Below are 26,713 nucleotides of genomic sequence, written 5' to 3'. Positions count from 1 at the left end.
CCCATATAGTGATAATGCATTCAATAAAAGGTAAAACATACCTGCCAACATATAGAAATTCTGCCCTGGGATACCTTTCACATGGGATAAAGGAGGTGTGGCCTCATACCCGCGTGACCGCAAGCCACTCCCCTGTTTCATTCATTCACAGAGTAGCAGTGAATGGATGAACAGTGGTGTCTGAGTGCCCAACCACCGAAGCCGTAGGAAAAGCTTCAAGATACCGTCGAACATTCAGCAATCAGAAGAAGCAAAAGGCTTTATCAAGGCTTTATTATGGCATATCACAGAAAAACAGCAATGAAAATACAAACTTGTACCATTTTCCATTGTGCAATTGTAATAAACATACAGTACGGCCATAACAGTAGCCTATTAATGCATACATTGGTTGTAGTGATGATTCTAGTATTAGAAGTACACGACTTATTGAAATATATAGATGATATTGATAGATATTAGTATTTGGAGATATTTATCCAACCTTCTAAAGAGGACAGGTGGAGGTGTTGCCACAGCATCCAATAAGAGTCTAGCTAGAATTGTATAGATCACGAACTCGATAAATGATAGCTAGATATGCAGTAATATGGGTCATTGCCCAATCTAATATTCCACCATACACGATAAAGCCCTAACAAAAGCATCATGTATTGTCTGAGATGATTGGGACAATCAGGTTGCTCCACAGGGGTAAATGGATTACTTCCATGGGTATTCAACCATTGGATATAGCCAGAATGTTTTATAGCAGGATGGCGTCTAAATACTGTATTTGCATTTATAACCTGCAACGTCTATTAACTGTAAAGCTTATTATTAGAAAATATTATTGTATTTTTGTCAATAAAGTTTTTTTCTGTCAAGTCTTAGTACAAAAATACCAAAAAATAAATAGATTATCCCAAACATACCACAAAAATCATTGCCACTCGATAAATAATAATCCATTCTTTCAATACGCATCAATTACACACAAGCACACAAAATATTACAAGGACATGCTGGCATAGTGACTCAATGCTCATTCTAAAGCTGTATCTATACATAAATATTCAGCCAAAAGTGGTTGTAACAATTGAGCCTTTGTCCAGTTCTCACCCCTTTGTGATGACACACAACATTGATACCCAAGGATTCCAAACACAAATATTTCCCTCTCCTGTTAGCAATTCCTATTAATGAGGGCATGTTTTTTAAAATTTCTCCTATGTATAATAAGCAAATAAAAAAAAATCAATTCTGACAAATTTTCCATGGTAGAACTGTTGTATAATACTTAATTAAACATAAACACAAAACCCCCAGTACCTATCTATCGATCTATTAATTACTGTAAACAAATCTATGTATATTTAGTGCACATTAAAATGTTAGTTTCTCTCAGGAATATATTAGTTTGTATGCAAAGTAGAGCCATGGTTACCATATATGGAGAAACAGGAAGCTCTTTGGAGAAACAGGAAACAAGTGTTCTCCATAAGGGGTTGTGCTTATTACTTTTAAAATGATAAATACATGTTATACATACTGTACCTGGGTAATGTACTGTACCTACATTCCTTCCAATTTATGCAGGGTAGTCAGGGAAGATCTTTGTCTTAATTGGTCCCTTGGGTGGAAACAATGGACCATTCACTGCTGTTCTGCACTGCAGGGCAGTGGTGAATGGGTGTTTCACGTACCAGTGGCATTTAATGGGTATATTTAGGTTAGGGAAAGGAGGGCAAGCAGCTCTCAATTTGAGTTCACATCTGTTGTTTTCCCAGAAGCTACCACCAGGGGTCTTCAGAACTATATGTACAGGATGTGCAACAATGCTGAACATTTTTGAATTGACTAATCATAAACTAACATTTACAACACTTGAGGTCTTATACGGATATGGGCTTCAACTGTTCTTCCATTGACAATATCTCCCATTAAATGAGGCTCGATGGTCTGTTTTCTACACGTCAGTCTAATAGAACTTCCTGGAATATACTGTAGGTATAATGTCTAGTCCGGTCTTCCAGTGATTTCACACCTTCATGTACTGTACAACTTTCCTATGTGAGGACCACTATGCAGTGGTCACCAGTCCAACTTCAGGTCTGCTTTGCTCCACACGTACTTTCCGCCTCTTTTGAAGAACATCTTCTCATCGAAACCACTAAACTTGATGGCGTTTTCAACACCAACGTCCAAAATAGATCTGGATGGATCTTTCCGGTTGTTTCTGCAGTCCAGGAAACGCATCTGGTAAAAAATGAAATAAATGAATGAATGTGAATATGTCTCAATAACAGAAACAAAACATTATTTCCCATCTTAAAAAAGCTGTATACACACTGAACAACATTCTTAGCCATTTTGGACAAAATCAGAATGTCGTCCAGTGTATACACACTATGCGCACTCCCATGCATCCTCAGTGATATTGTCCTTCATCTGTTTATGCAGGGTGACAGGGGATATTGCTAGCGGGGGCCATGCTGTAGAATTCAGCATGGGCCTGTTCCCCCCCCCCCCCACCCACCGTCATTCATCAGTATGCACTTGCAGATGGAGGATTCCTACCATGTCGCTGGATACACATGTCGACATAAGATGTCGCTGGATACACATGTCGTCCAATGTGTATACAGCTTAAGTTTTTGAAAAATAACATTAAGTTTTTGAAAAATAACATTTTACTTAAAGTTTATTATTGTTTAGATTTTGAACGAGATATATATGGGGCACCAAAATCTTGCAAGTGCTTATTGCCAGCACCCTACCACCAATATGCTTAATAAAGTGGGCAGCAATGAATCGCGTCATCATAGCCACACCCCCTGTTTCACAATGCCGGTAATCTTGGCACTGCATAGCTGGGGGTGTGGCTACAATGATGCATTTGTGAAACCATGTGCTATCCACACCATGTTCAGTTATGTCACGCCCCCTCTACATCCACTATACTACGGCTGCTGTGCCGACCTCGACGACCCCTTCCAGAGGGGACAGCCAGAAAGTCAGCAACTCTGACATTGCCTCATTTTAAAAATTGTCACAAAACTATAACTGAAGCTGAATCAGGCCCGCTATATATTACTTTCATTATCACAATACTGATATTGATATTATACCATAAATAAAAATGATACAATATGATATTAGAAACTTACGTATTCATCCAAAATGAGATAAGAATCCCGCATCTAAAATTACATGATGAAAAGAAAAGATCACAGTTTAAGAAAATTACAAACATCACAAAATGGAAAGTACTAATAATATATAAATTATAGATCTTTTTATGTACAATTAATTGAAGAACAAATACAAATTACTAAGTACAGCAATTGAATATAATTTTGTTTGGCCACTGGCAATGGGAGTTGTGGGAATCGACACTATTTCATGAAGTTATGATGTTATTTGTGAGTCTAAAAAGGGTAGTTGGTAAATACACATTAATCTCCTATACGGTGGTGTACCTGTGAGTGCTCCAGCTGGGCTGTTCGAGTTCCTGCCTGCGCCGCTATTGGACGGTTTGTGTCTGAGGCCCAGAGGCGTGGGGTGGGGTAAGGAAGGTGAGGCAGAGCCTTTCCTGTCATACTAACGTATATGCCGGAGTTTTAAGTTTATAATGTATGTAAAAAATACAATATATATATATCAAAACTGTCAAAACTGTGGAGTAAAAAGTCTATGGCAGTGCCTCACCTGGCTACCTTTTCTGCACAACTAATATCAAAACTCAGCAAATCTCCAGCAGTATATACCACTGCACCTGTGTATAATGCCGGCATGTACCCCTGCGCTCATATATTATGTGCAAATCAGGCTCTGGTACTTGCCAGGGACTCCTCAGCCATTTACATCATGCACGTCCCCACTGAGGCCTGCCTGCTACAGCGCCGCCTCATGTGAGACGCCGGCTTCCTCTCGGTCTCTGTCTGCAGGCGGACTCCTACTGTGCCCTGGAGCACCTCTCTCCACACCCGATCTCGGGTGCCCATGGCCCGGGACATAAGGCCGGAGGTTAGTGAGGAAGACCTGAGGCTGGAGGTTTCCGGTGGCCTTTTTTCTTTTTGTCAGCTGCACACTGTTATAGGGAGTGTGAGGCAGGTCCCTTCTCATCACAGCATGCGTTGCCCTATTCTGAATCTACAGGCACAGGGGGATTTTTCTTCTTTTCTTCTGCTGGCACTGATAAACTGTTCTCTCTATAGCTATACTTGGAGGTTCATTTTACATTTTATTTTCACTGGAAGATTAATTTTAACCAAGCTCACAGTGTAACTGCTCACCTGCATCTCCTTCAGCTAGCTCAGTGTTTTGGATGCTGTTACTGCTAGTGGAAGACGAATTCTGGACAATATTTGTAAAGTGAAATCTGACCTATGCGTTATACACCAAGATCTCCAACGTGTGGGAGAAGTTAAAACTTGCATCCCAACACTTGTAGATAAAGTGACACCACTTGGAAACCGCCTGGCCATCCTTGAGCAACAAATGACAGCAGTGCATAAAAAAATTGGTACTCTTTACCTATCACGGCGCCCATCGCGGGCATCGCGGGTACATTTATGTCTGGCCGCGACGCGACCGACGCGATGCCCGCGATTTTCCATTGAAAACCATGTTAAACATGGAAATCGCGTCGGTCGCGTCGCGGCCGGCCATAAATGTGCACACGATGACCACGACGCGATGCCCACGATTTGCCATAGGAATCAATGTTAAAAGGCCCGATGGACACGATTTTCATGTTAAATGGCTGAATGGACCCGATTTTACCATAGCAAACAATGTTAAATGGGCCTTAGAGCCCAAATAGTTACCCTGAACTCTGAAATGGCCCCCCCAATTGTTTACGCCACCCCACGATCAACGTCAACCCGAAGCGTGGCGAGCGCAGCGAGCCCGCGAGGGGCGGCGGTACGCGTCCTCCGACCTTTTCATACCCCCACTATCCACGTCGGCGTGGAGTTGAGAATAGAATAGTGTGGCGAGCGCAGCGAGCCACCGAGCCCGAAGCGTGGCGAGGGGACGCGGATACCTTCACAGCTATACGCGTCCCCTCGCGGGCTTCACAGGTATCCGCGTCCCCTCGCGGGGCACGCTGCGCTCGCCACGCTTCGGGCTCGGTGGCTCGCTGCGCTCGCCACACTATTCTATTCTCGACTCCACGCCGACGTGGATAGTGGGGGTATGAAAAGGTCGGAGGACGCGTACCGCCGCCCCTCGCGGGCTCGCTGCGCTCGCCACGCTTCGGGTTGACGTTGATCGTGAGGTGGCGTAAACAATTGGGGGGGCCATTTCAGAGTTCAGGGTAAGTATTTGGGCTCTAAAGCCCATTTAACATTGTTTCCTATGGTAAAATCGGGTCCATTCAGCCATTTCACATGAAAATCGTGTCCATCGGGCCTTTTAACATTGATTCCTATGGCAAATCGTGGGCATCGCGTCGCGGCCATGTTTAACATGGTTTTCAATGGGAAATCGTGGACATCGCGTCGGTCGCGTCCGGGCATCTTTAGCCCGTATACGACGCGACCGACGCGATTTTTTACCTCACGATGCCCACGATCAAGATCATGGGCGCCGTGCTAGGTAAAGAGTACCAAAAAATTAATGGATATGGAAGGCCATCTTGAGCGTAATAATGTGAATGTGATGGGTGACCTGCCTGAGAATTCTTGGATAAGTGGCTGCTGGATACTTATTGTGCAGATGTTATTTTTGTTTATCTCATTTTGTAGTGGAACGTGCCCATAGGGTTTCCATGAGACCACTACATGCTGGAGCTTCACAATGTACTTTTATAGCACAATTCCTCCATTACCAAAATCGCTATAGAGTGTTCCAGTTGGCTCCCACTAAATGTCCCTTCAGGAAAGGGCTCAATTCCTTCCAATTAAAAGATGACTTCGCTCCTATGCTATGCCATTATTGAAGTTGCGAGTGGTATTGTTTGTGACCCTCAGGAAGCAGCAATGTGGTTGGACAGGCGTCTGCTGGCCCAACATGCTCTTGCAGTTGATTAACTTGAATTTATTTTGCCTTGTCTAACCAGGGGCATAGGGAGAGTGGAGCCGGCGGAGCGCGAGCTCCGGGTGCCAAAGAGTAGCAGGGCGCCGGGCACCACACTCTCTGACTGATAGTCCGCCCTCCGGATGCTGACCGCCAGCCCTGGATGGGTACCTGGGGCAGTGGGGGCCCCCTCAAAAAAGGGTCAGCCATTCAGCCATGACTGGCTGAAAACATCTCCATGGAGACGCATACAGCCAATTGTAATATGACAGCAGGATTCCCAGCCGTCATCAGTGCGGAGGAAGCCACCTCACCTCGCAGTAAGTGCGAGGGGAGCTGGCTCACCACCGCTGTCAGAGGCTCGAGTGTGTTCAGAGGTAGGGATGCGTTTTTCCAAAATTTTAAATTTATTCAATCCATATAATATCCCTATAATATTAAATACATTTTACATATATAAGATACTACAAAAAACTTAGAATTTCTAGTTCAGTGACTATTCTAACAAATCTTCAGTATAGAATTTTATATGAAAAATTAGTTTTATGAAGATAGCTACATTAGAAGGTGGGGATAAGTACCTGCTGATTAGATTCCGGGACCAGGCATTTGATGTTCTTATGACGATCCTGAAACCTTTTAAACTCGTCATCAGTGATGATAAATTGCTCAGCTTGTCTCAACGCGTCTTCTCCACAATTTTCGCCTTCAATAATGAGACACTGAAACACCTGGTGATAGATGGACATTATGATTTAGGATCATTGTATCTGTTTAGTAACCTAATAACACTACGAGCAGTATTCAATGTGAATAATCGCGATGTGCAGCGAATCCTGTTTAGGATTCGCTGCACAGTCGCTGTGTTCCGGAGGGCTGGAGCATTGGCTGCCAGCCCTCCCTGTCGCCAGATTCAATGCCGCAGGGGCTTGCTGCCCCTGACGGCAAATTGAGCCGGGGGACGGCGGTAGGCAGGGAGATGGAAGCCTCCCTGCATGCGCCGGACACTGTGGGGCAGGAGCAGGGCTCCCGGGGACACAGGCAGCTGATTCTGCCCCCCCGGGAGAGCTGGCAGGTGACTGGGGTAGGAAGCTGCTGCACTGCTCCCACTCGTGCATATGTAATGAGTGGGAGCAGTGTGAAGTGAATATATGAATATTTAATGAGCGTCTCCCGGCCCTCTGCTGGCTGTAAAAATATAAATTAATTAAATATATATTAATGTGCACATGAAAAAAAAATAGCATGCCCCTTCACAGAAAAAAAATCGCCATATTTTTATGGGGAACTGAACTGTGATCTTTTAAAATAAAGTTTTTTTTTATTATTTGGTGTTTTTTAAACCCCAAAGAAAAAAAAGAAAAACCTTTATTTTAAAAGATCACAGTTAAGATCACCATAAAAAGATGGCGATTGCTACACGGTGACACACGGCGAAAATCACTTAGAAAGCAATTCGCCATCTGATCATTAAATCACACTCACTGTGAATCACATAAAAAAAACATGGAAAAACCACAGCGAATTACGGCGACTATCAGACGGTTAATTGTCCACCATTCACTGTTCGCCGTCGGCGAATAGTGCACGTTGAATAGGGTAATTCACTTTTTCAGTAAAAAGATTCACCTTAGAGCATGAAAATAGCACACATTCGCCGTAGAACATGGTGAATCAGCCTCATTGAATACTGCCCTACGAGTACTGGCAGCTCTGAATCGAAGGCAGCAAGCGGAATAGTACGGGTACCAGATGACCGACAGTCGGTCCGACATCGGAATCCCAACTGTCAGGAGCCCAACAGTTGTAATATACGGGCTATTTTCCCCTCTTGGGAAAGACGGCGGAGTGATGCCTTACCAAACAACCGCTGCTTACCAAGCTGTGTAGAATCACCCCCTATGGTTTTTTTTTTTTGCCTCCCCCTCTACACAAATCTCACATTGTAAGGAAGGGGGGGGGGTGATGTCTAACAATGTGATATTTCCTTACCTTCCAGCGTATTGGATTGACCATTGTAATTTCCTTGTTCATGTCTTCATCCACATTGTAACGGTTGATAACAGAATTTATTTTGAATGCCACGTTATATTCCTGACACCATTTTCTGATTGTTATTAATTTTTCCACATGGTTTTTTCTCCCCTGTCCTCGGCCAATCAGCTTGTTGACTCCCTCGTCAAAGCTGTCACAGGACACAGCAAGAATATCCAGATGTTCGCCTGGAAAATACGGATTTAACCTTGGTTCAATTATTTGTGTTACTGAGATACATACACACATTAGCTCACAAATTAACGCTTTTCTACCCATCTCTACCTCTTTATTGGATCACATTGAGGCTTTTTTTTTGGGGGGGGGGGGGGGGGGATCCGATTACCTACATTAAAACATCAGGATAAAAAAAAATGGATATCCTTTGCTAATTTTCGTAATGTTTTACAGATTTTTTTTTTTTATCCAATAGGATCCTCCGATACAAGACGTGTTTTGCAGTGAAATCACACAGGTTCGGTGAAACATGTCTGTTTTCCCAAGATATATCCCCTTTTTCGAAGAGTGGCATTTTGCCTGAGGCAGGTGAAAGAAATCCCTGACAAGCCATAAGGGGGGATTATACTAAGATGGAAATTCTATGTCACATGGGATGTTGCTATGGGCAACCAGTCAGATACAATCTATCATCTTCCAGAAGGTGTTACATAAATAAGAAGTTATGATTGGTTGACCATCAGCTGATGCAGCGGGGGTGTGTGTGTGTGTACACTGATGATATGTTGCCCTGTATGCTAGTGGGGTGCCGGACGGCTCCCCGACAGTCGGGATTCCGATAGTCATTACTCCGACGTCGGAATCCCGACTGCTCCCTCGTGAGGGTCCACGACCCCCATAGAGGGAGAATAAAATAGGTGGCCACCGTGCCCGCAGCGTGGCGAGCACAGCGAGCCCACAAGGGGTTTCATTGCGCTCCCCCCAGCTGTGCAGTCGGGATTCCGAGTAATGACTGTCGGAATCCCGACTGTCGGTGTGTGTTATACCACACCCTGCTAGTGTTGGGGCTGGCAGAAACATGGTCTCACATTGGGGGGCGTAGTGTAATCAGATTTCTGCATCTTAAAGGCACATCAGCAGCTGAAATTCATCGCCAACTTATCAAGGGGTGCAGTGACAACGTTATGTCACACAGACAGGTTTGGGTTTGGTGCACTGCATTTGATAACAGCAGGACAGACGTTCAAGAGGAGCAGCAACCTGGCCGGCCAAGCACGTCCACCACAGGCGGCACCAGACCCAAACCTGTTCCAGTGTCATGATGTTAACTTATCATCGAACATCTCAACAAGTTGGCGATGAATTTCTCATGACTCGGAATAGGGCTCAACTTTGGCATCCCTGAGAATTGTGTCATATTGGCCTCAGCAACTCTTGCTGCATTATGCACTGAGGGGGGAAGTGCCCAATTCAACTCTCCATAGTTGGAACATGAAGAGCGACAACCTGCCAGTGGGAAGAATGAAAGTGAACTCTAGACGTGGGAGCAGTCAGTGTGTGAGAAGAACCCCTAATTATAAGAATGCAGGGTATTAGTACACAGTGAATGGGAAATATATAAAAGCCATAAGTGTAATAGAGGGTACACATGATGAGATATGCATCCAATGGTTTTTCTACATTCGATGCAGATTCGATCCCAATGCATGCTCCCGTGTAGTGTAAATTGAATAGACTTTGTCGGGCAAGATTATATAGAATACATATGTACTATATAGTCAAATCGAAGGTATTTTGCATACCATTCGTTTCAATACCGAAATCCCAATCAAATCGGGATTGAATCGCAAGCAAAATTGCACTGTGTATACCCACTATAAGATTATCTTTCCAATCTGACTGGTTGAAATGAAAATCTAGTCATTTCTGCCCTTTTCCATCTTTGGAGATATACACACACTATAAGATTATCTTTCCAATCTATCTGGTTGGAACAAGAATCTTGGAATGTCTGAGAACAAATTGCAAATAACCATATTGGGCTTAATACCAATGTCTCTGCAGCTAGAGTCCTATACAACAAACACTGCTGTATACCAGTCACTCACCGTAAGATTTAAACCACTTCTCTGTGATCAGACTGCCATTGCTCACAATGCTGACACTGGGCAGCTGCAGATCCTGCTTGCAGTACTCGACCAGCTTTCCAACAAAGTGCCCCCTGTCCTGCATGAAGGGCTCTCCTCCAGAAAAGTTAATTTTTTCCATACCTAGAAGACAGAATAAGAGTTATGAAGTTAATCGTAAAAAAGTACAATGAATGCTGCAGTACTTGCAAAGCTTAACTATTAAATCTAGCATGTGCACTACAACAATGCTAAGAGAGGAGGAGCTCAGCAAGCGCTGGACACACCCACAATGTGATGTGAAATGGGGGTGTGACACACAGCCACACCTCCTTTTCATGCATGCACCAAAGGCAGAGGTGTACCTATATATTCGTTAAAAGTTTGTTAGGGCTCCCTATTAATAAATGTATATAAAACATATTAGTCAGACAGCAAACTTGGGCCCCCTTCAGCTCTGGGCCCCATAGCAGCTGCACCCCTTGCACCTATGGTAGTTACGCCCTTGACCAAAGGTCTAGCATACTTCCTCCCAAAGGTTGGGAGGTGTGACAGTCAGACTCTAGATATCATTTATCGGTACTTGTGTACTAGCACGGCGCCCACGATAATTAGTCGCCCGATTTTTTATCGCATCGCATGCCATACACCCGATGGCATGCGATGCGATGCGATTTTGACCCATATACGATATTAAATTGTATAAGCACCAATGCTTAAATGCACCCCCACGCCACCCCCAAGTATAAACGTGAACCCGAAGCGTGGCGAGCGCAGCGAGCCCATGAGGGGCGGCGGTACGCGTCCTACAACCTTTTCATACTCCCACTATCCACGTTGGTGCGGAGGTGACTTTATAAAGTGTGGCGAGCGCAGCGAGCCACCGAGCCCGAAGCATGGCGAGTGCATCTAGCCCCGCGAGGGGACGCAGATACCTGTGAAGCCCGCGAGGGGATGCGGATACCTGTGAAGCCCGCGAGGGGACGCGGATACCTGTGAAGGTATCCGCGACCCCTGGCCACGCTTCGGGCTCGGTGGCTCGCTGCGCTCGCCACACTTTATAAAATCAACTCCACGCCGACGTGGATAGTGGGGGTATGAAAAGGTCGTAGAACGCGTACCGATGCCGCTCGCCACGCTTCGGGTTCACGTTTATACTTGAGGGGTGGCGTGGGGGTGCATTTAAGCATTGTAAGCACCCATTAGGGTGCTTATACAATTTATAATCGCATCCCATCGCATTGTATGGCATTGTATGCCATATACAATGGCATACAATTTAAAAATTGTATGCCATTGTAGAACATCGGACGATTTCGTGTCGCATCGCATGCGATATGGTCTGCGATGCGATGAGCGCCGTGCTAGTACACAAGTACCCATTTATCTTGTACATTCTATAAAATGATAGCCAGAGGGTTTGATACGTCTCCCCCACAGTCCCAACTTCTGTTTATTTGAATTCGTGGACCCCCCCCCCGCTTGCATACCTATCACTATACTACTGGGTTCAGACCCAGCTCTGCTAATGCCAGTCTCACACTTACCTGCGTCCTTTAGCATGGATAGTCCTTTCTTGGCTTCTTCTATGGGTAAGACAAATGAGGTCTTTGCAGTGTGAAAACAGAAGCCGCACTTATAATTGCACTGCCTGGTGAAGTGATAATTCACACTGGTGGGTTTCACTGTGTCGTGGTCCTGGGTCACTTTGCCTCCGGTAGATGGTTCATTCTGTGCTCCAAAGACCCTCAGCCACCCCCATAAGCATAAGGAGAGCATCTCCATGAATTGTAATATCAGCTTCATATTGCTCCAGACAGATGTCAGATATGACTTAGACTTAACTGACAGCGAGCACAGGGACAGCATCTTGTCAAATAGTGCTCACAAAGTGTCTGAGCCATTGCACCTTACATCCCTGCTTATATAGGCTGCTTTGTGCCACCTCCCACACATAATAATTCCTAAGTTTCATTTTCCATTCACAATAAACAAAATCTGAAACCGAGTCACAGGGAAAAAAACCAACACAGTTCTTCTACTCCTTAGTGCCTCTAGTGGTGCACTTCATCATTACAAGTCATTTTTTTGTGTGTTTTACTGAAGCAAACTACAGTAGTCTATAGTCAGTTCTTTATTGTTATTATGGTCTTGTTTACATTTACGGTTTGTGGCCTTATGATGGTCGCCATGAACCTCATACACATATTGGACTAGAAGACATGGGGCCGACTTTTGTACGCGTGCAAATTCAGCCCTGTCTCTGATGTTTTGGGTCTGCGGATTATCAACAATGAGCATGTGCAGGCCCTGGTTGTGTGCACCTGTGATGTTGTCAGACTGCATGCAGGCGTGTGGCCAGTATCTGAAGCTCCTGTTCTCTTCTTGGCACTGCTTAGCTGTGGCTTGCCTGCTTCACTTGCCTGCAATTCGGAGGGTGGAGGGACAGTGGGACACCGGGAAGACAATACCCCAAAACAACCATTGCATTCACGGAAACTGCAGCTGAAGTTGACGCAGTTGTGTCTGCATCTGTGTCGTCTGCTTTGTCAGCCTTTGGGCGGGATGTATTGAAATACATCGCCGCCCTTCACCACCCGCCCCGCCGCAATGCCAGCGCATATGTACTATCATATGCGGCTGGCATCGCGATGCCGTGACGGAGCCCCCCCGCGATACCTGTACACTGGTGTGTGGGGGGTCTCCGTCACCTCCCTGCCGCCTGGCTCTCCCCTCACGCCGGGGACAGCTATGCATGCTGTCCCCGGCGCCTCCTCCCCCCTGCAGCCAGAAGGATGTCCGGCTACTTCACTAGGGGGAGGAGGGGTTTACCTTCTGGGGTCCAGGAGGACCCTTCAGGAAGGTAAGCCAGAGGGGGGGTCGGCGAGGCGGCGGGTTTGCATCGGAGGCGGCGGGCAGCGAAAAGAAGCCCATAGTGGCGATACCCTTCATTGGAAAATGCAGTAAAACCGGGGTTTACCGCATTTTCCGTTTGATACATCTCGCCCTTTGGGAGCAGAGTTAGGGCATGTAGAATCCGCTGGAAAGGGTTTTCTGCGCCGACAGTTTTGCACCAAATGAATTCCTGGAGATAGGAGTCCAGATTCTGGCGCACAGTGCCACTTTGCCTTTTGTTACGCCACTTAAGATCCCCAAAGGCGTTCAATGTTTTGGGTATGAACCCCAGTCTCCGGATCAACAAAATTATAGTGGTGGTTTACCCGTGCCTGCTCCAGCTGTTGAGTGTTATATGCACGCCAGCAATCAGAGTATATAGTGGTCCCCGGTTCTATATATTTCTTGATGGCGGACATCAGGCTGCTGGCGTCATGTCTGTCCACAGGTGTTATAAAACACTCACCAGTGTCTCTGGATAAATCCTCCAAACAACCACTGTTGAGGCAGCGCACGTCCGACATGACTTTTTCTCTCTACAAACAGACTCTCGTCCACCTCAAATATTTTTTCTGGACTGCAAATCCAGCGCTGGGGCTGCAACATTAAGTCCATGGTGCAGGCCTCCTGCATAAGGTTATTGTACAGCACAGTGGCTTTGTTCGACAACTTTAGTTGTCGCTCATAAAACGATATACTTGTGAGCTCCTCTGCCCATGAATAAATAAAACGAATGACGGTAAGAAATGGAGTACGACAGCCCGGAAACCAATGTGCCGCATGGAGACTTATTTTCTTTCGGCAGGATTTAATGTGGCAGAGCCACATACACTCCTTCATACTCAAGCGCATTGGGTGTCCATTAACACAGGTTTGTGTCAGTGGCAGCAAATGATGCTGCTGAAAAAAAGCCACCGACTCCTCCTCTGCGTCAGGTTAAACATCGTGAGAGGTTCTGCAGCTATTCCGCAGTCATTTCACCTTCACCTCTGACTGACTACGGTACTGACTACGGTAACTGTGTAATGCTGACTGACTACACTGGCTGCAGGAACACTACGCTACTTCTGACAGGTATGCTGACTACGCTGACAGGTTCTGACTGGTGAATTTGTCAGAAACATGCACAGATCAATGCGATCTGTGCATGGTTCTGGTGTAAAAAAAAAGAGTTAAAACAAAAAAGTGAAGAAAAAAAACGGCGTGGGGTCCATAACCAACCCCGGCTCAAAGAGGTTGTGGTTCTCCAAGTCCCTGCATGTGGTGCAGGCTTGCTGGGACTCATAGTTCCACAGCAGTATACAATAGTTTTTCTATATTTTTACACCAATTATCAGCTCAATGCCCACCACCCAGGGGCATCGAGGACAGCCCCGTGCTTCAGCATGGGCGGGTAAGTTCTGGAGAGGGGGGACCCCTTCTTTGGGGGGGTTCCCACTCCCCCAGGACCCCTGCCCATGCTGACCAGTCAGGGGGTTAATGCTTTGGCCGGGGGGACTTGTATAAAAAGTCTCCCCTCGGCTGTGGCATTGCCCTGCTGGCTGGTTGGGCCCGGTGCTGGTGTATAAAATGTCCTTCTTCTTAATGAAGAGGTATTCCGTGACTTGGTGACTTCAAGTGATGATTTATCAATAAGTGTACATAAAGTGAAAAATGACAATAATCTATACAGGAATTCAAGTCAAAGTAACATGAAGGTGATGGGTGTACCCGACTCACTCTGAAGTGAAGTTTTTTCAAATGTATTTCGTCCAAGTGGTGCAGTACAGAGCTTGATTAAGACTCTGAGGAGGCCCTCTAGGGTAATAAAAACAAGTGGGGCCTAAGGTATAAAATTAAATATATATTTGTATATGTGTGTGTATATATATATATATGTAACTAAAATCTATGTGTGTGTGTGTGTGTGACTGTCAGGATGCCGGCGTTTATTATAACAACACAGGCCTCCCAACTACCGCTGTAGGACCGGCGCCAGAATCTCAACAGCAATTAGGATGCCAGTTCTGGAATCCCAACTGCGGGGATGCCAAAGGTAAGTATGCAGGGGAACGCAAACGTGAGACCAGGAAATGGGGGGGGGTGGGGGGTTAGGCACTAAGGCACTTAGTGTTAGGCATCTGGGGGGTCGGGGGTTAGGGCTAGGCTGAGAGAAGGGAGGCACTTAGGTTTAGGCTGTGGTGATGGTTAGGGGAGGCGATACAGGCATCCATATTCTGACTGCCGGCATCCTGACCACCGGTGGGCCGTATGCGCACACACACACACACACACACACATATAAACAGGTTGAACACCGATTATCTGGCACCTGATGGTCCGGAACCTGCTTTATTTCAGACACATCAGGTTCTAGGGGGACGTTAGGAATCGGATGGTTGTTAGATGAAGGGGCTGTGGGAAAACTTAGAGGGGCAGTGGGAGGATGATGGGATGCGCAGGGGGGAGTAGTGTTGCAGGGTTGCATTCTGGGGGCAGGACACAAGCTGTGGGGGGTGGGGATGGGGGGAATCATGATGCTGGGTCACGTTGCGGTGCAGTAATCTGGCTCAGTGCTGGAAACGATGATGTCATATAATCGGTGTTCAACCTGTATGTCTATCTATATGTGGCGTTGTCTAATGGCGACATCTCATGGCATACGTCAGGGCGTGGAATCCCTCCCACCACTGACTTCTTTCACTGGGGTGATCCATAATTCATATACTGTATATAAATGCCATAAAGTCAACAGTACTTAGGTTGACAGTCAATAAGTCGACCGCTATTGGTCAACAGGCAAAAGGTTGACACATGAAAAAGGTCGACATGTATTATGTCAGTATGGTCAGAAGGTCGACGTCTACTCGCCATGCTTCGAGCACTGTGTTTTGTTGCGGTCGGCACACTATTATAATATCACTCTATACTATACTCACTTGGATAGAGTATAAAAAACCCCAACCGTTTAAAAAAAAATAAAAAATCTCATGTCAAACTTTTCCATGTTGACATATTGATTGTGTCAACGTTTTAATCATGTTGACCGAAGTCATGTCGGCCCTTTTTATGTGGCAACCGTTTGCCTGTCGACTTAATCCCATTTATATAATATATGAATAAGAAAGAAAAAAAAAAAGGAATGACAAATAGTGAGGAAAAGGAAAGTGATCCTGTGGAAGGAGCAGCCTGTTTGTACATGTGAGTTTCGTTTCTCTCTCGGCCACTTTACTTTCCTTTTCCCTTCTCTCTCCTGCAGTAGCAGGAAAGCTCCGGGCGGCTGCTCCTGGGTCATGTCACATATTACTGATGCCAGGCTGGAACTCTCAGAGGCTTTGCCTGCAGCTCTTCTCACACATAAGATCCAGACTTATACACAGCAGCGCTATGGCGAGTTCTTCCGAGCATTGCAGTGCAGGAAGGACGTCTCGGCTGTTTGCAGTGGAATCTAATTCTTATTCTAATGACTTTTATTTTGCATCCACAGACAATGGGTACCAGGTTCCTTCTGTGACTGCGAATGACTGGCCCATGCTGGCTGATGGGGGCCAGGCGTATTCAGTATGTGTAACTATAGGACCCCGGGTCCGGGCAGCAAGGCTGCACAAGACACTGGGGCAACAACTCTCGGCGATGTTTCATGGAAGTCAGGTGTTTAATCTCATCTCCTATGTTCCAGGGAACCTCCACAGATCTCTAGAGAGGGGGTTTCTAGTCCTGGATCCCCACCATTGCCCTGACACACAGAATAGGCTGTACAGCGTCCTCAGTGAGTATACGCAGGACATCGGGCTATGCAGTTACAGGGTAGAGGAAGGAGGCCAGGTCTGGCAATGCCGGTGGGAACTGAATGGAGGAGCGAAGGAGAAAGAGAGGTCACCAGTTATGAGAGTGGACAAAGTGATGCCATCTCCATTTGTGGACAACATCAAAGGTTCTGCCGTGTTCTACTCGCTGGAAGATGCTTGCGCTGTGCTGCAGGAGGTGAGTCCCACGTGTTTCTGAAAACTGTGACATGTGGGAGAATTTGTAGTTTATATTTACCGGTCCTTTAACTGCTGCACAGGTCGCATCTTTTTCATGTCGAGTGGACATTGAGCTGGTCAATGGCATAAAGGAGGCATCTGAACACACGATGGGGAAAATAATATGTGGAAATGGGTTAACCATACTTGCCTACTTTTAAAAACTAGTTTCAGGGAGATTATAGTTGGTAATAGAAGTTTGCACAGCGCCCCATTGAAGTGGCGTGTCATGCCCCACCCACAGGGCGTGTCTAGTTCCAAATATGGAGAGATTGTGAAAAGAGATTGTGAACGTGACACCTAGAAGCGTGGGTGTGTACTGCTACATCTGAGAGGAACCTTGTAAAATGAATGATATCCAAATGTAGATGAGCCCCAAAGTAGTTAGTAAGAGCTACTATACTTGGTGTAGTGCTGGGAAATGGTGCTGATTATTCAATGTAACTGTATCTATCTCTCATTCCTTTTTCCCCCAAAATTTAAAAGTGTAATGTGGGCTAGGTGACACAAGGGAGATTGATAGACTAATGAGGGAGAGAGGGCGATTGCTAGACTAAAGAGGGAGAGAGGGAGATTGCTGCTATTTCAGGGAGTCTCCTGTAGAATGCAGGAGGGGAGGCAACTATGGTGTAACTATGGTTTAATGGGGGCTAGGTGAAATGAGGGAGATTGCTAGACTAATGAGGGAGAGAGGGAGATTGCTGCTATTTCAGGGAGTCTCCTGCAGAATGCAGGAGGGGAGGTAACTATGGTGTAACTATGGTGTAATGTGAGCTAGGTGAAATGAGGGAGATTGCTAGACTAATGAGGGAGAGAGGGAGATTGCTAGACTAATGAGGGAGAGAGGGAGATTGCTGCTATTTCAGGGAGTCTCCTGCAGAATGCAGGAGGGTAGGCAGCTATGGGGTTAACCTGTAGCTGACAAGTCTATTTTATACAGATTCTTAGAACGTGATAGGTAAGGGTTCAGTGGCCATCCACCATCAGTGGCTAGAAACCATCAATGGTTTTGCCATCGATCATGGGGATCTGATGGTTCTCTGCCATCGATGGCAGAGAGGCAGCAATGGTATTTCTTTTTGCTTTCCCTGTAGCAGGGACCATACAGCTGAGCGCAACCCCCACTGTGCCTATATATATATTGATATAATTTTTTTTCCATCTAGAGTTCCACAGTTGTCCCAGAAGCTAAAATGGTTTTACAATTAATGGAGCAGAATAAGACTGTGGAGAGAGGACCCTTTCCTATCATCGCTTTAGAGGGACTTGATGCCACAGGTAAGAAACAAGGGATATTTATTTTATTATTCCAGCATATACAGTCATGGGCGGATTGGTTTGGAAAATCAGCCTGGGAGATTTCTGGAAGCAGCCCTAATGGGGGCGGGGTCTGCTTAGGGGTGAGGCCTGTTGAGAGGGCGGGTCTGGTGATGGGGCAGGATATTTTCTTATTAAAAGCAAAAGGGAAAACTGTTTTTCCTGTAATCTGATGCACAAAACTGTTCACAATTTTAACAAAAATCTGTCTGTCCAGCAGGACAGTAAGTGTGACATAAGGTACACGTATCGCATCCAGAGCTGATATATAGGTACTTATATGTTAGCCGGGCGCCCGGCTACATTACGCTGAGAACGTAGCTTTGGCTACGTTCTCAGCGTAGCCATTGCCGGGCGGCCGGCTAATTTCTGGCGTCGGGCAGGGATTGTGCGGCAGGCGGCCAGCCAGGGGGGGGGGGGGTTAACTTACATTATTATGCGGATTGTGCAGCGGGGCGGGCCGCAGGGAATCAGCGGCGGATTAGGGTAGTCACCGCTGGGGGAGCATCACATGGTTTTCTAGCTCCCCCAGCGGCACTACGCTAAGAGCGTACATAGCGTAGATGCCGGACTGTCATGGCAGCCGGGACTGCGGGGAGCTGAGTGCCGGAGACGCCGGGATGGTAAGTATATCATGCACACTACACACACACACATCACACACACACACACACACACACACACACTACACAATCATATGGGCACTATCCACATCCTAACCCCAGTGTCCACGTGGGCGTGGAGTTAATGTTATAAAGGGGTTTATTCTAGTTCATTCTTTCTGACAAAATCCTTTTTAGATGGACAAAACCATGTGCACTGCAGGGGGGCAGATGTAACATGTGCAGATAGAATTAGATTTGGGTGAGTTATTTTGTTTCTGTGCAGGGAAAATACTGACTGCTTTATTTTACACTGCAATATAGATCTCACTTTGAAGAAAAACCCCACCCAAATCTAATTCTCTCTGCACAAGTTACATCTGCCCCACCCGCAGTGCACATGGTTTTGTCCATCTAAGAAGGATTTTGTCAGAAAGAATGAACTAGAATAACCCCCAAAGTGTGGTGAGCGCAGCGAGCCACCGAACCCGAAGCAAGTTTTTTTGTCCCCACATTATACATTACATTACACCCCCCCCCCCCCCCCGACTAAGAACTGGTTATGCTCAGGGGTTGGGGAGCCCCCACTCTATTTTTTTTTTTTTTTAATTACAAAAAATTGCACATTCTGGGCTTGGTGGCTATTAACACTTTGCACTATTTTTTTCTCACTAACACTATTTCTTTAATATGTTAATTGCATTTCATTTTTTTTCTCTCTCTCACTATCTCTCTCTCTCTCTCACTATATATAGCTTCGGCTTACTATCACTAATACCTATTAACACTATAGTATTTCACTGGTGTGTTGCTCTGGGCTTTCTAGCTTGTGCTGGTTTTTGGAATGCCGCACCCTGCACCTAGATGTAGCGCTAGGGACCCCCCAGTATACAGAGAAGCCTTGACGACAGCTTGGGGGTTTACACATAAATCATACTTGCCTACCTGACCCTCTCCATGTGGGAGAAAATGCTCTACTCCTGGACTTCCCTGGTAATGTATGATTGCCATCACCTGTGGTGAAACACCTTTACCTAGCTCCCCACAGGTGATGGCAATCATACATTACCAGGGAAGACCAGAAACAGAGCATTTTCTCCCGCATGGAGAGGGTCAGGTAGGCAAGTATGACATAAATTTGTGCCAATGTATGTAACCAATATCTCTGAATTCTATTATCATGTAGTGTTCTAGACTGGTTACTAATACCATTCAGTGAGCTGGGGGAACCATGGATTGTTACTTACTCAGTTTTACCCCTCCTCCCATGCACCTAAATGGTATTACTAAACTAATTGAGCACCTGCCACTAGCTATGTGTACATTCTGTGCTTTAGCAAGGTGATAAGCAAAACAAGCACTGGTAGGGTTTTATAAGGACTGGAGTTGGTACACACCGATATAAGCAATTTATTATTTTGTTCTTGAAGGGAAATCGACCGTAGCGGAAGCTCTCACAAGTCACCTGAAAGCCACATTGCTGAGATCACCACCAGAATGCATCCAACTGTGGAAAAACGTCTTTGCTGAAGAGACAACGTTGATTAAGAGAGCTTACTACTCTTTAGGTAACTACGTGGCAGCTGTGGAGATATCAAAAGCATCACAAGTGGCTCCAGTTATTTTGGACAGGTCAGTTTAAATGATAATTCTATAGAAAGGTTTGACCTGATGTGAAGATGTTACAAAAATATCTGTATGATCTTTGTAGGTTCTGGCACAGTACAGCTGCCTATGCCATAGCCACGGAGATTGGGGGTGGTGTCCACAACCTACCAGATCACCACCATGAGGTTTACAGTTGGCCGGATGATCTTCTTAGACCCGACCTCATCATTTTATTGACGGTCTCTGATGAAGAGCGAATTCGCCGTATACGGAATCGTGGTCGCCCAGAAACGCCAGACGAAATGAAATTAGAGGCTAACATGACATATCGGCAGAAGTAGGTGTATCATGTAGACCAGGGGTGGACAAACCGGTCCTCGAGATCTACCAACGGTCCACGTTTTTCCAGGTTACCTAGCCGGTGCACAGCTGTTGTCATTACTAACTGTCACATTTTAAAACATGCTGCATTCATTCCTACTATAGATCCACAGGTTGCCTGGAAAACATGCACCGTTGGTAGATCTTGAGGACAGGTTTGGCCACCCCTGATGTAGACAATCTGTGCACCCAGCCGACAGAATAATATAGGGCATGATTCAAACCTGGTTGCAGTTATGCTATGTATTTCAAAACTACAAACCCCAGCGGTAGTCAGCGGGGCGACCGACCAGCACAGGGCAAGCCTGCTCAGCCTAGCTGCACAGCCAGGTGCATGCTGGTCATGTTTAGGGTTCCAGCAGCTGCGTGTGACATCACTCAGCTGCCCGGCCCTGCCCCAGAGGACCCCAAGCAAACCTGCGTATTCCGGGCCACTCCCAGAGAACACTGTGTCCCACTCCTGCAATGCAACGTTGCCTCCCCCTTCGCGAGGTGATCGCAGTTTTTGTGTTTGCGCATATGCAGATGTCCAAGTATCAAGATCTGCGATGTTTGGACATCTGCGCACAGGTCTGAAATAGGACCATATTGCAATCCATACACATTGGTAAATGACCACATGATATGTCGTTCCCCCACACTCAAAGTTTCTATAGTGTGTACCCAGTTTACCACTTTCAGGGCAGACAGCCCCCAGCATATTTGTTCTTAACATTTAGTTTCCTTTCTCAAGGGATGACCTAAAAATGACCTGGTTCCAACTTTTCCAGTTTAATATTGACTCAGGGCATTTTATATTGGCCCTCAATATCTCTTATCGGAACCCAACCATTGTACTATGACCTAATTTGGAAATAATTTTGAATTAACAGTTCTTTCCTACAGATGCTCATCTTCCCCATCAACCCTGTCTGGATCAGGTGCAAGATTTAAGCACCCAAGAAATGGACTTTTCTATATCAAAAGAGCGGAGTAATAAACTGGATGTCCTTTCATGGAATCAGGGAGTATAACATGATAGGCCGGATGTAATGACAAGTTTTTAAAGGGGCAATCGCTTCCAATGCAAAAACCATGCCTTGGTTATGATTACCCCTTTAAAAAAAAAATCACAGTTCGACCAGGATCCAGCGCGGTCGCCGATCTCTGGCATCATTACATCTGGCCCAATATGCCACATGATTTATTCGTGTTGAAATCTCAAAGGGCCCGGTACAGATGTCATGCTACTGTATTTTGAAGAGGGAATCTTAAATATATATATATATATATATATATATATGGGTATAGGTGTGGTTTGGACGGGATTAGCGACTGTTGTTCCCGTAATTGATTACGTATGGGACAATATTTATAAATAATTGAATTAATTAAAAAGGTGCTTATCTTAGGCAGTGTGGCCTACAGAACAAATGACCGAAGTTTCCCATGGGAAAGCATGAATGTCACACTTCTGCTCTCTGATGATAGGATTTTCATCCCAGCTATTGATTGTACCATTGACTGCTTACACTGTGAAGATATCAGTCAGTTAGCTGTCTAATATATGTACAGATGTACTTTAATTGAAAAGTCTCCGAGTGCCTTCGTTCATGGACGATTGTTTATATCAAGACATGGCACCGGGGCAGCTGTTTTACTAGAGTGCTGGCATAATGATACGATATTATGTACCGGAGACTTTTCGGATTTTGTGTTTTGGTTTTTTGAATCTCCGTTCATGTTTTGATCTCGATTGGTTTTGTCAAAACTACTCTTCCGGGTCTTGGTTTTGGATCTGTATTTTTTGTTTTGGAAAAAAATCATAAAAACGGCTAAAATTACAGATATTTTCTTTTGTTCCTACAGTATTATTAACCGCAATAACATTGATTTCCACAAATTTCCAGTCTATTCTGAACATGTCACAGCTCATAATATTGTTTTCAGGCCAAGAGGTTGCACAGAGGCACAGATGGAGCCGTCTCCATCTTTGCAGGGGCTGGCGATTCTATGGCCACCCCCTGCCAGCGGCCGGCTCTCGGCAGGGGCGTGCGCGCACGAGACGCGTGTGTGTGCCCCGTGGTTACGGTGCTTTCTATGCCTCCCGCCACCTCCCCTGTCACCCCCCCGGTGCCCCTTAGCCGTCCCGCCGTCCGGAAACTGGGACGCGCGTGCGTGGGAGATGCATGCGCGTCCCAGTCAGATGGAGCACCTCTGCGCCGGTGATCGCCAGCGCAGGCATGCTGGCGATCCCCGGGCAAGGACCAGGGGCACTCCATCTGTAGCTGGATGACTATGCTAAGCAACACAAGTGGGCGGCACAAACACGTGGCACATCTAGGAGTGGCACTACAGGGGCAGACAGGATGGCAGTTTAATAAACTAGGCACCAAGGAGCACATGTCCAAATGCCGGGGTGCTACAGATAGCAAACATTTCCAACAAACCGACAATTGCCCCTCTGCCTCCCATGAATAAAGCATCTATTCACTGCTGCTAGGCACAGCAGCTTGTGGTAGGGGAACCTCCTGACAGAACCAAACTGAACAAAAAAATTGGGACAGTTGGGAGGTATGCAATATAAGTTAGGCTACGGACTACACCAAAGTCTTCTGAACATGTTTGTAACATTCTATTCTGACTTTTCTCTTTGTGGCTGTAGAGTGGAAGAAGCGTACAGAAGAATGGAGAACCCTGGATGTGTCGTCATCGATACCAGCTCATCAGTGGAAACCGTCTTACAAGAGGCATTGTGCATTATAAAGGAGCACTGTGGGATCTAATTAGGAATCTGTAGGGTGTTGTATACAAACCAGGAGGTAGAGATGATAACTGGACACCTGACTACATGCACTTTTATTGGCATGGGCCCTCACAAATTATCAGTGGCGCTTTAAGAGAGGAGGAGGACAGTGTGCAACCTCCCCCATTCGAGCCCCCTCCTCTCCTCTGGGCCACAGCTCCGCACACTGCACAGCACAGTAGAGTCTGAGCTTTAGAGGGCTCAGACTCTACTGCGCAGCTTCAGAACTCTAAAAAAATAGTGCCACGTCCTTTCTTTGGGTGATTCTGTCAGCGCAGGGATTTAGGGGTCTGTGCACATTGCACCCAATTTAAACACACCACTGCAAGTTAGTTACCCTGGATCTCTTTTAGAAATGTGTTATGTGCTACCAGGAAGACAAGTTTATTTATTAGCAGTTTCTTATATAGCGCACACAGATTCCGCAGCGCTTTACAGAGAGAATATTTGACCATTCACATCAGTCCCTGCGCCAGTGGAGCTTACAATCTATATTCCCTACCACATGTACAGACAGACACAGACATTCTAGGGTTAATTTTTGGGAGCCAATTAACCTACCAGTATATTTTTGGATTGTGGGAGGAAATCGGAGTACCCGGAGGAAACCCACGCAAGTACAGGGAGAATATACAAACTCTGCACGGTTAGGGCCATGTTGGGTATTGAACCCATGACCTCAGTGCTGTGAGGCAGTAATGCTAACCATTACACCATCCGTACTGCCCCGTGACACCAGAGTTTGCAGTAGGACAATTAGCTGACCCAGGTCCCTCTCCCCTGAGAATGTTATCATACTGTCTCTAATCAACAGGGGTAGACTGTCTTACATAGGCGTGGGGAAAACTTTTTGACTGGCCCCAATGCAGGACACATTTGTACATATGAATGAAAACTATTTATTCCACACATTTCAACGTAAATTTACAAAGTTTTAAGAAACAGAATTATGTCTTTTTAGGTTCTAACATTCAAAATAAGCAATAGGTACAGATTAGGTCATTTAGGTACTGTAGAAAGTATATTATTATCTGGTACAAAAAAACACAAAATGGCAAAGGATTAAAAAAATAGGTTAAAACCTAAAGCTGGGTACACACTGAGCGATACATTGTTAACAAAAAGGAAAATATTGGGATTCCATCCAGTGTGTACAGTCAATATCAATAACAATGCATTCGGCCGCATGCATGTCTCAGAACCCGGGAGGCTTGCCAACCTTTCTGGGGCCGGGAGGGGAACCCAATTTTCGGAGCCTCCCAGCCAATAAGGGAGGGTAGGCAACCCTGGTGTACACACAGGGGGTGATTCGGTTTGACACACAGTGCTGCAAAGATCACTACGAAGTGTCCTAGGCTTGTGTGTGTCCTGACCAAGGACAGGGGCGGGCAGCTGACATCCAGTGATGGTATTATTTGTCACTGATGTGATTTGTTTATGTTTTCCCTTTATGGTCCGTCTAAATACAGATGTAACCATGGTCATCATTGGCGCGATTTGGTCACTCGTGCTGCGGGATCGCCATGCTGCGACATTGCTCCTTAATGTGTTTCTATGCGCTGCGGGAGCATAGTAGATGCACGCACATTGCTCCGAGATTGCGCCAATCGCAACTGTAAGTAGCACGCAGTGATTGGCGCAGCAAGGATGAGCGTGGCTACTTCTGTATACTGAAATGTATTATGTGTGTTCTATTGTAGTTTTCCCTGTATTGTGTTACACTTTGTGTACTGTATTTCTAAAAGATAATAATAATAATAATAATAATAATAATAATGATAATAATAATGATAATATTAGCAATAGTACAGAAATAGCATATTACGTATTTACTCAATTTGTCTAAAGATTAAATATATATTCTGAAATGTAAAATTTTCTGTTTTGTGATCATATAAAAAAATAAATGTTATGATTACAGCAAATGCTGAGACTCAGAGAGAATGTGCTTGTTGACATGTTTACATAGTATTCTTCAGAAATGCAGTATGACAAGGCTTACATTTACTAACATGGGAGTGCTATTGAAAATGGGCTGTTGCCCATAGCAACCTATCAGATTCTATCCATTATCTTCTAGAACGTGCCTAGGCATAGGTAAACTAAGCAAATGTCTACTTGTCTAGTGCATTTGGCATGCCAACCCTAGGACCAGGGCCGTGGCAAAGCTCCAAAAAATTGGGTGCTGTCCCTGGTGCTGTATCTCCACATGTATTAAAATTCCCTCCTAGGCTGAAAGAAAATCCTAGCAGCCCTCCTGTGTCTGGACGGGAGACTCCGTAATTACTAACTGACCTTAAGCATAGGCCCTATATACATATAGGGGTTTCTTTATAATGGATGCCCAATAATCCTCCTCTCAAACTATTTCCAACTCCCACATGTGCCACCTTCTGTCAGACCGCGTCCAATAAACAAATACTGACCTTATCTCAGTACCCTATTTTCACACAAAGGTATCTTTAACACTCTTCTCTATGCAAACACTTCACTCCCATGTTCTTGCCCCTTGTATTAGACACTCACCTAGGGACAAAGCCCTATGTGCGTAGAAAGGTTTCTTTATTTATCCACTCCTTAGCCAGTCCCAGGAAAGGAGCACGTGGTGATAGATCCTCAGTAAAAAAGTATTTATTCCATTAAAACATCAGGATAAAAAAAAGAATAAAAGAAGGATCCCAATGAATCCAAAAACACAAACTCTGGCAAGTGGAGACTATCCTGTAATCCTCCAATCCGGATGGGGGACACAGAATATCACTGAGATGAACTTTACAGCGTGCCTCTACACCTGAACCAGCAACAGATCCTCCATAGACCTACGCGTTTCGGGCTGCAAAACAGCCCTTTTTCAAGGTATGGAGGCATACTGCAAGCCCAGGTATTTATACCTGGTGACTCTTCCAATTACAATTCATAATATGTAAAACATTTCCTGCTCCTCACGCGACTGGTGGTTGCTGCTTTCCTACTTCTATTCTGCAGCTCATTAACGCCCTC

General features: G+C 45.5%; 2 protein-coding genes across 2 annotated transcripts; one reads left to right on the top strand and one right to left on the bottom strand.

The window, feature by feature from the left end:
- Positions 1 to 256: 256 nt before the first annotated feature.
- RSAD2 (radical S-adenosyl methionine domain containing 2) lies at positions 257 to 12,074 on the bottom strand. The gene is made up of 6 exons (XM_083178517.1): positions 11,669 to 12,074; positions 10,104 to 10,265; positions 7,996 to 8,225; positions 6,585 to 6,734; positions 3,150 to 3,182; positions 257 to 2,238 (listed from the first exon to the last, which is right to left on the bottom strand). Exons 1-6 carry the CDS (start codon positions 11,988 to 11,990, stop codon positions 2,074 to 2,076), a joined length of 1,062 nt encoding a protein of 353 aa, XP_083034643.1. The 5' UTR covers positions 11,991 to 12,074; the 3' UTR covers positions 257 to 2,073.
- Positions 12,075 to 16,194: 4,120 nt separating this feature from the next.
- Positions 16,195 to 25,549, top strand: LOC146064701 (UMP-CMP kinase 2, mitochondrial-like). The gene is made up of 5 exons (XM_083178515.1): positions 16,195 to 16,979; positions 18,187 to 18,298; positions 20,370 to 20,571; positions 20,651 to 20,884; positions 23,573 to 25,549. The coding sequence occupies exons 1-5, from the start codon at positions 16,305 to 16,307 to the stop codon at positions 23,691 to 23,693; spliced, it is 1,344 nt and encodes a 447-aa protein (XP_083034641.1). The 5' UTR covers positions 16,195 to 16,304; the 3' UTR covers positions 23,694 to 25,549.
- Positions 25,550 to 26,713: the final 1,164 nt, after the last annotated feature.

This window comes from Crinia signifera, chromosome 3 (genome assembly GCF_055691185.1).
Source record: "Crinia signifera chromosome 3, ASM5569118v1, whole genome shotgun sequence".
In the NCBI taxonomy this organism is placed as follows: domain Eukaryota; kingdom Metazoa; phylum Chordata; class Amphibia; order Anura; family Myobatrachidae; genus Crinia; species Crinia signifera.
This window is presented reverse-complemented; position numbering and strand designations above follow the sequence as displayed.

Excerpts from the sequence above, each read along its gene's own strand:
- RSAD2 (XM_083178517.1), bottom strand. The coding sequence starts at position 11,990 with ATGCTGTCCCTGTGCTCGCTGTCAGTTAAGTCTAAGTCATATCTGACA. Across the intron at positions 8,226-10,103 it reads GAAGTGGTTTAAATCTTACG|GCGAACATCTGGATATTCTT; the intron begins GTGAGTGACTGG and ends CGTATTTTCCAG. Across the intron at positions 6,735-7,995 it reads TCAATCCAATACGCTGGAAG|GTGTTTCAGTGTCTCATTAT; the intron begins GTAAGGAAATAT and ends ATCTATCACCAG.
- LOC146064701 (XM_083178515.1), top strand. The coding sequence starts at position 16,305 with ATGCCAGGCTGGAACTCTCAGAGGCTTTGCCTGCAGCTCTTCTCACAC. Across the intron at positions 18,299-20,369 it reads AGAGGGACTTGATGCCACAG|GGAAATCGACCGTAGCGGAA; the intron begins GTAAGAAACAAG and ends TTGTTCTTGAAG. Across the intron at positions 20,572-20,650 it reads GCTCCAGTTATTTTGGACAG|GTTCTGGCACAGTACAGCTG; the intron begins GTCAGTTTAAAT and ends TGATCTTTGTAG.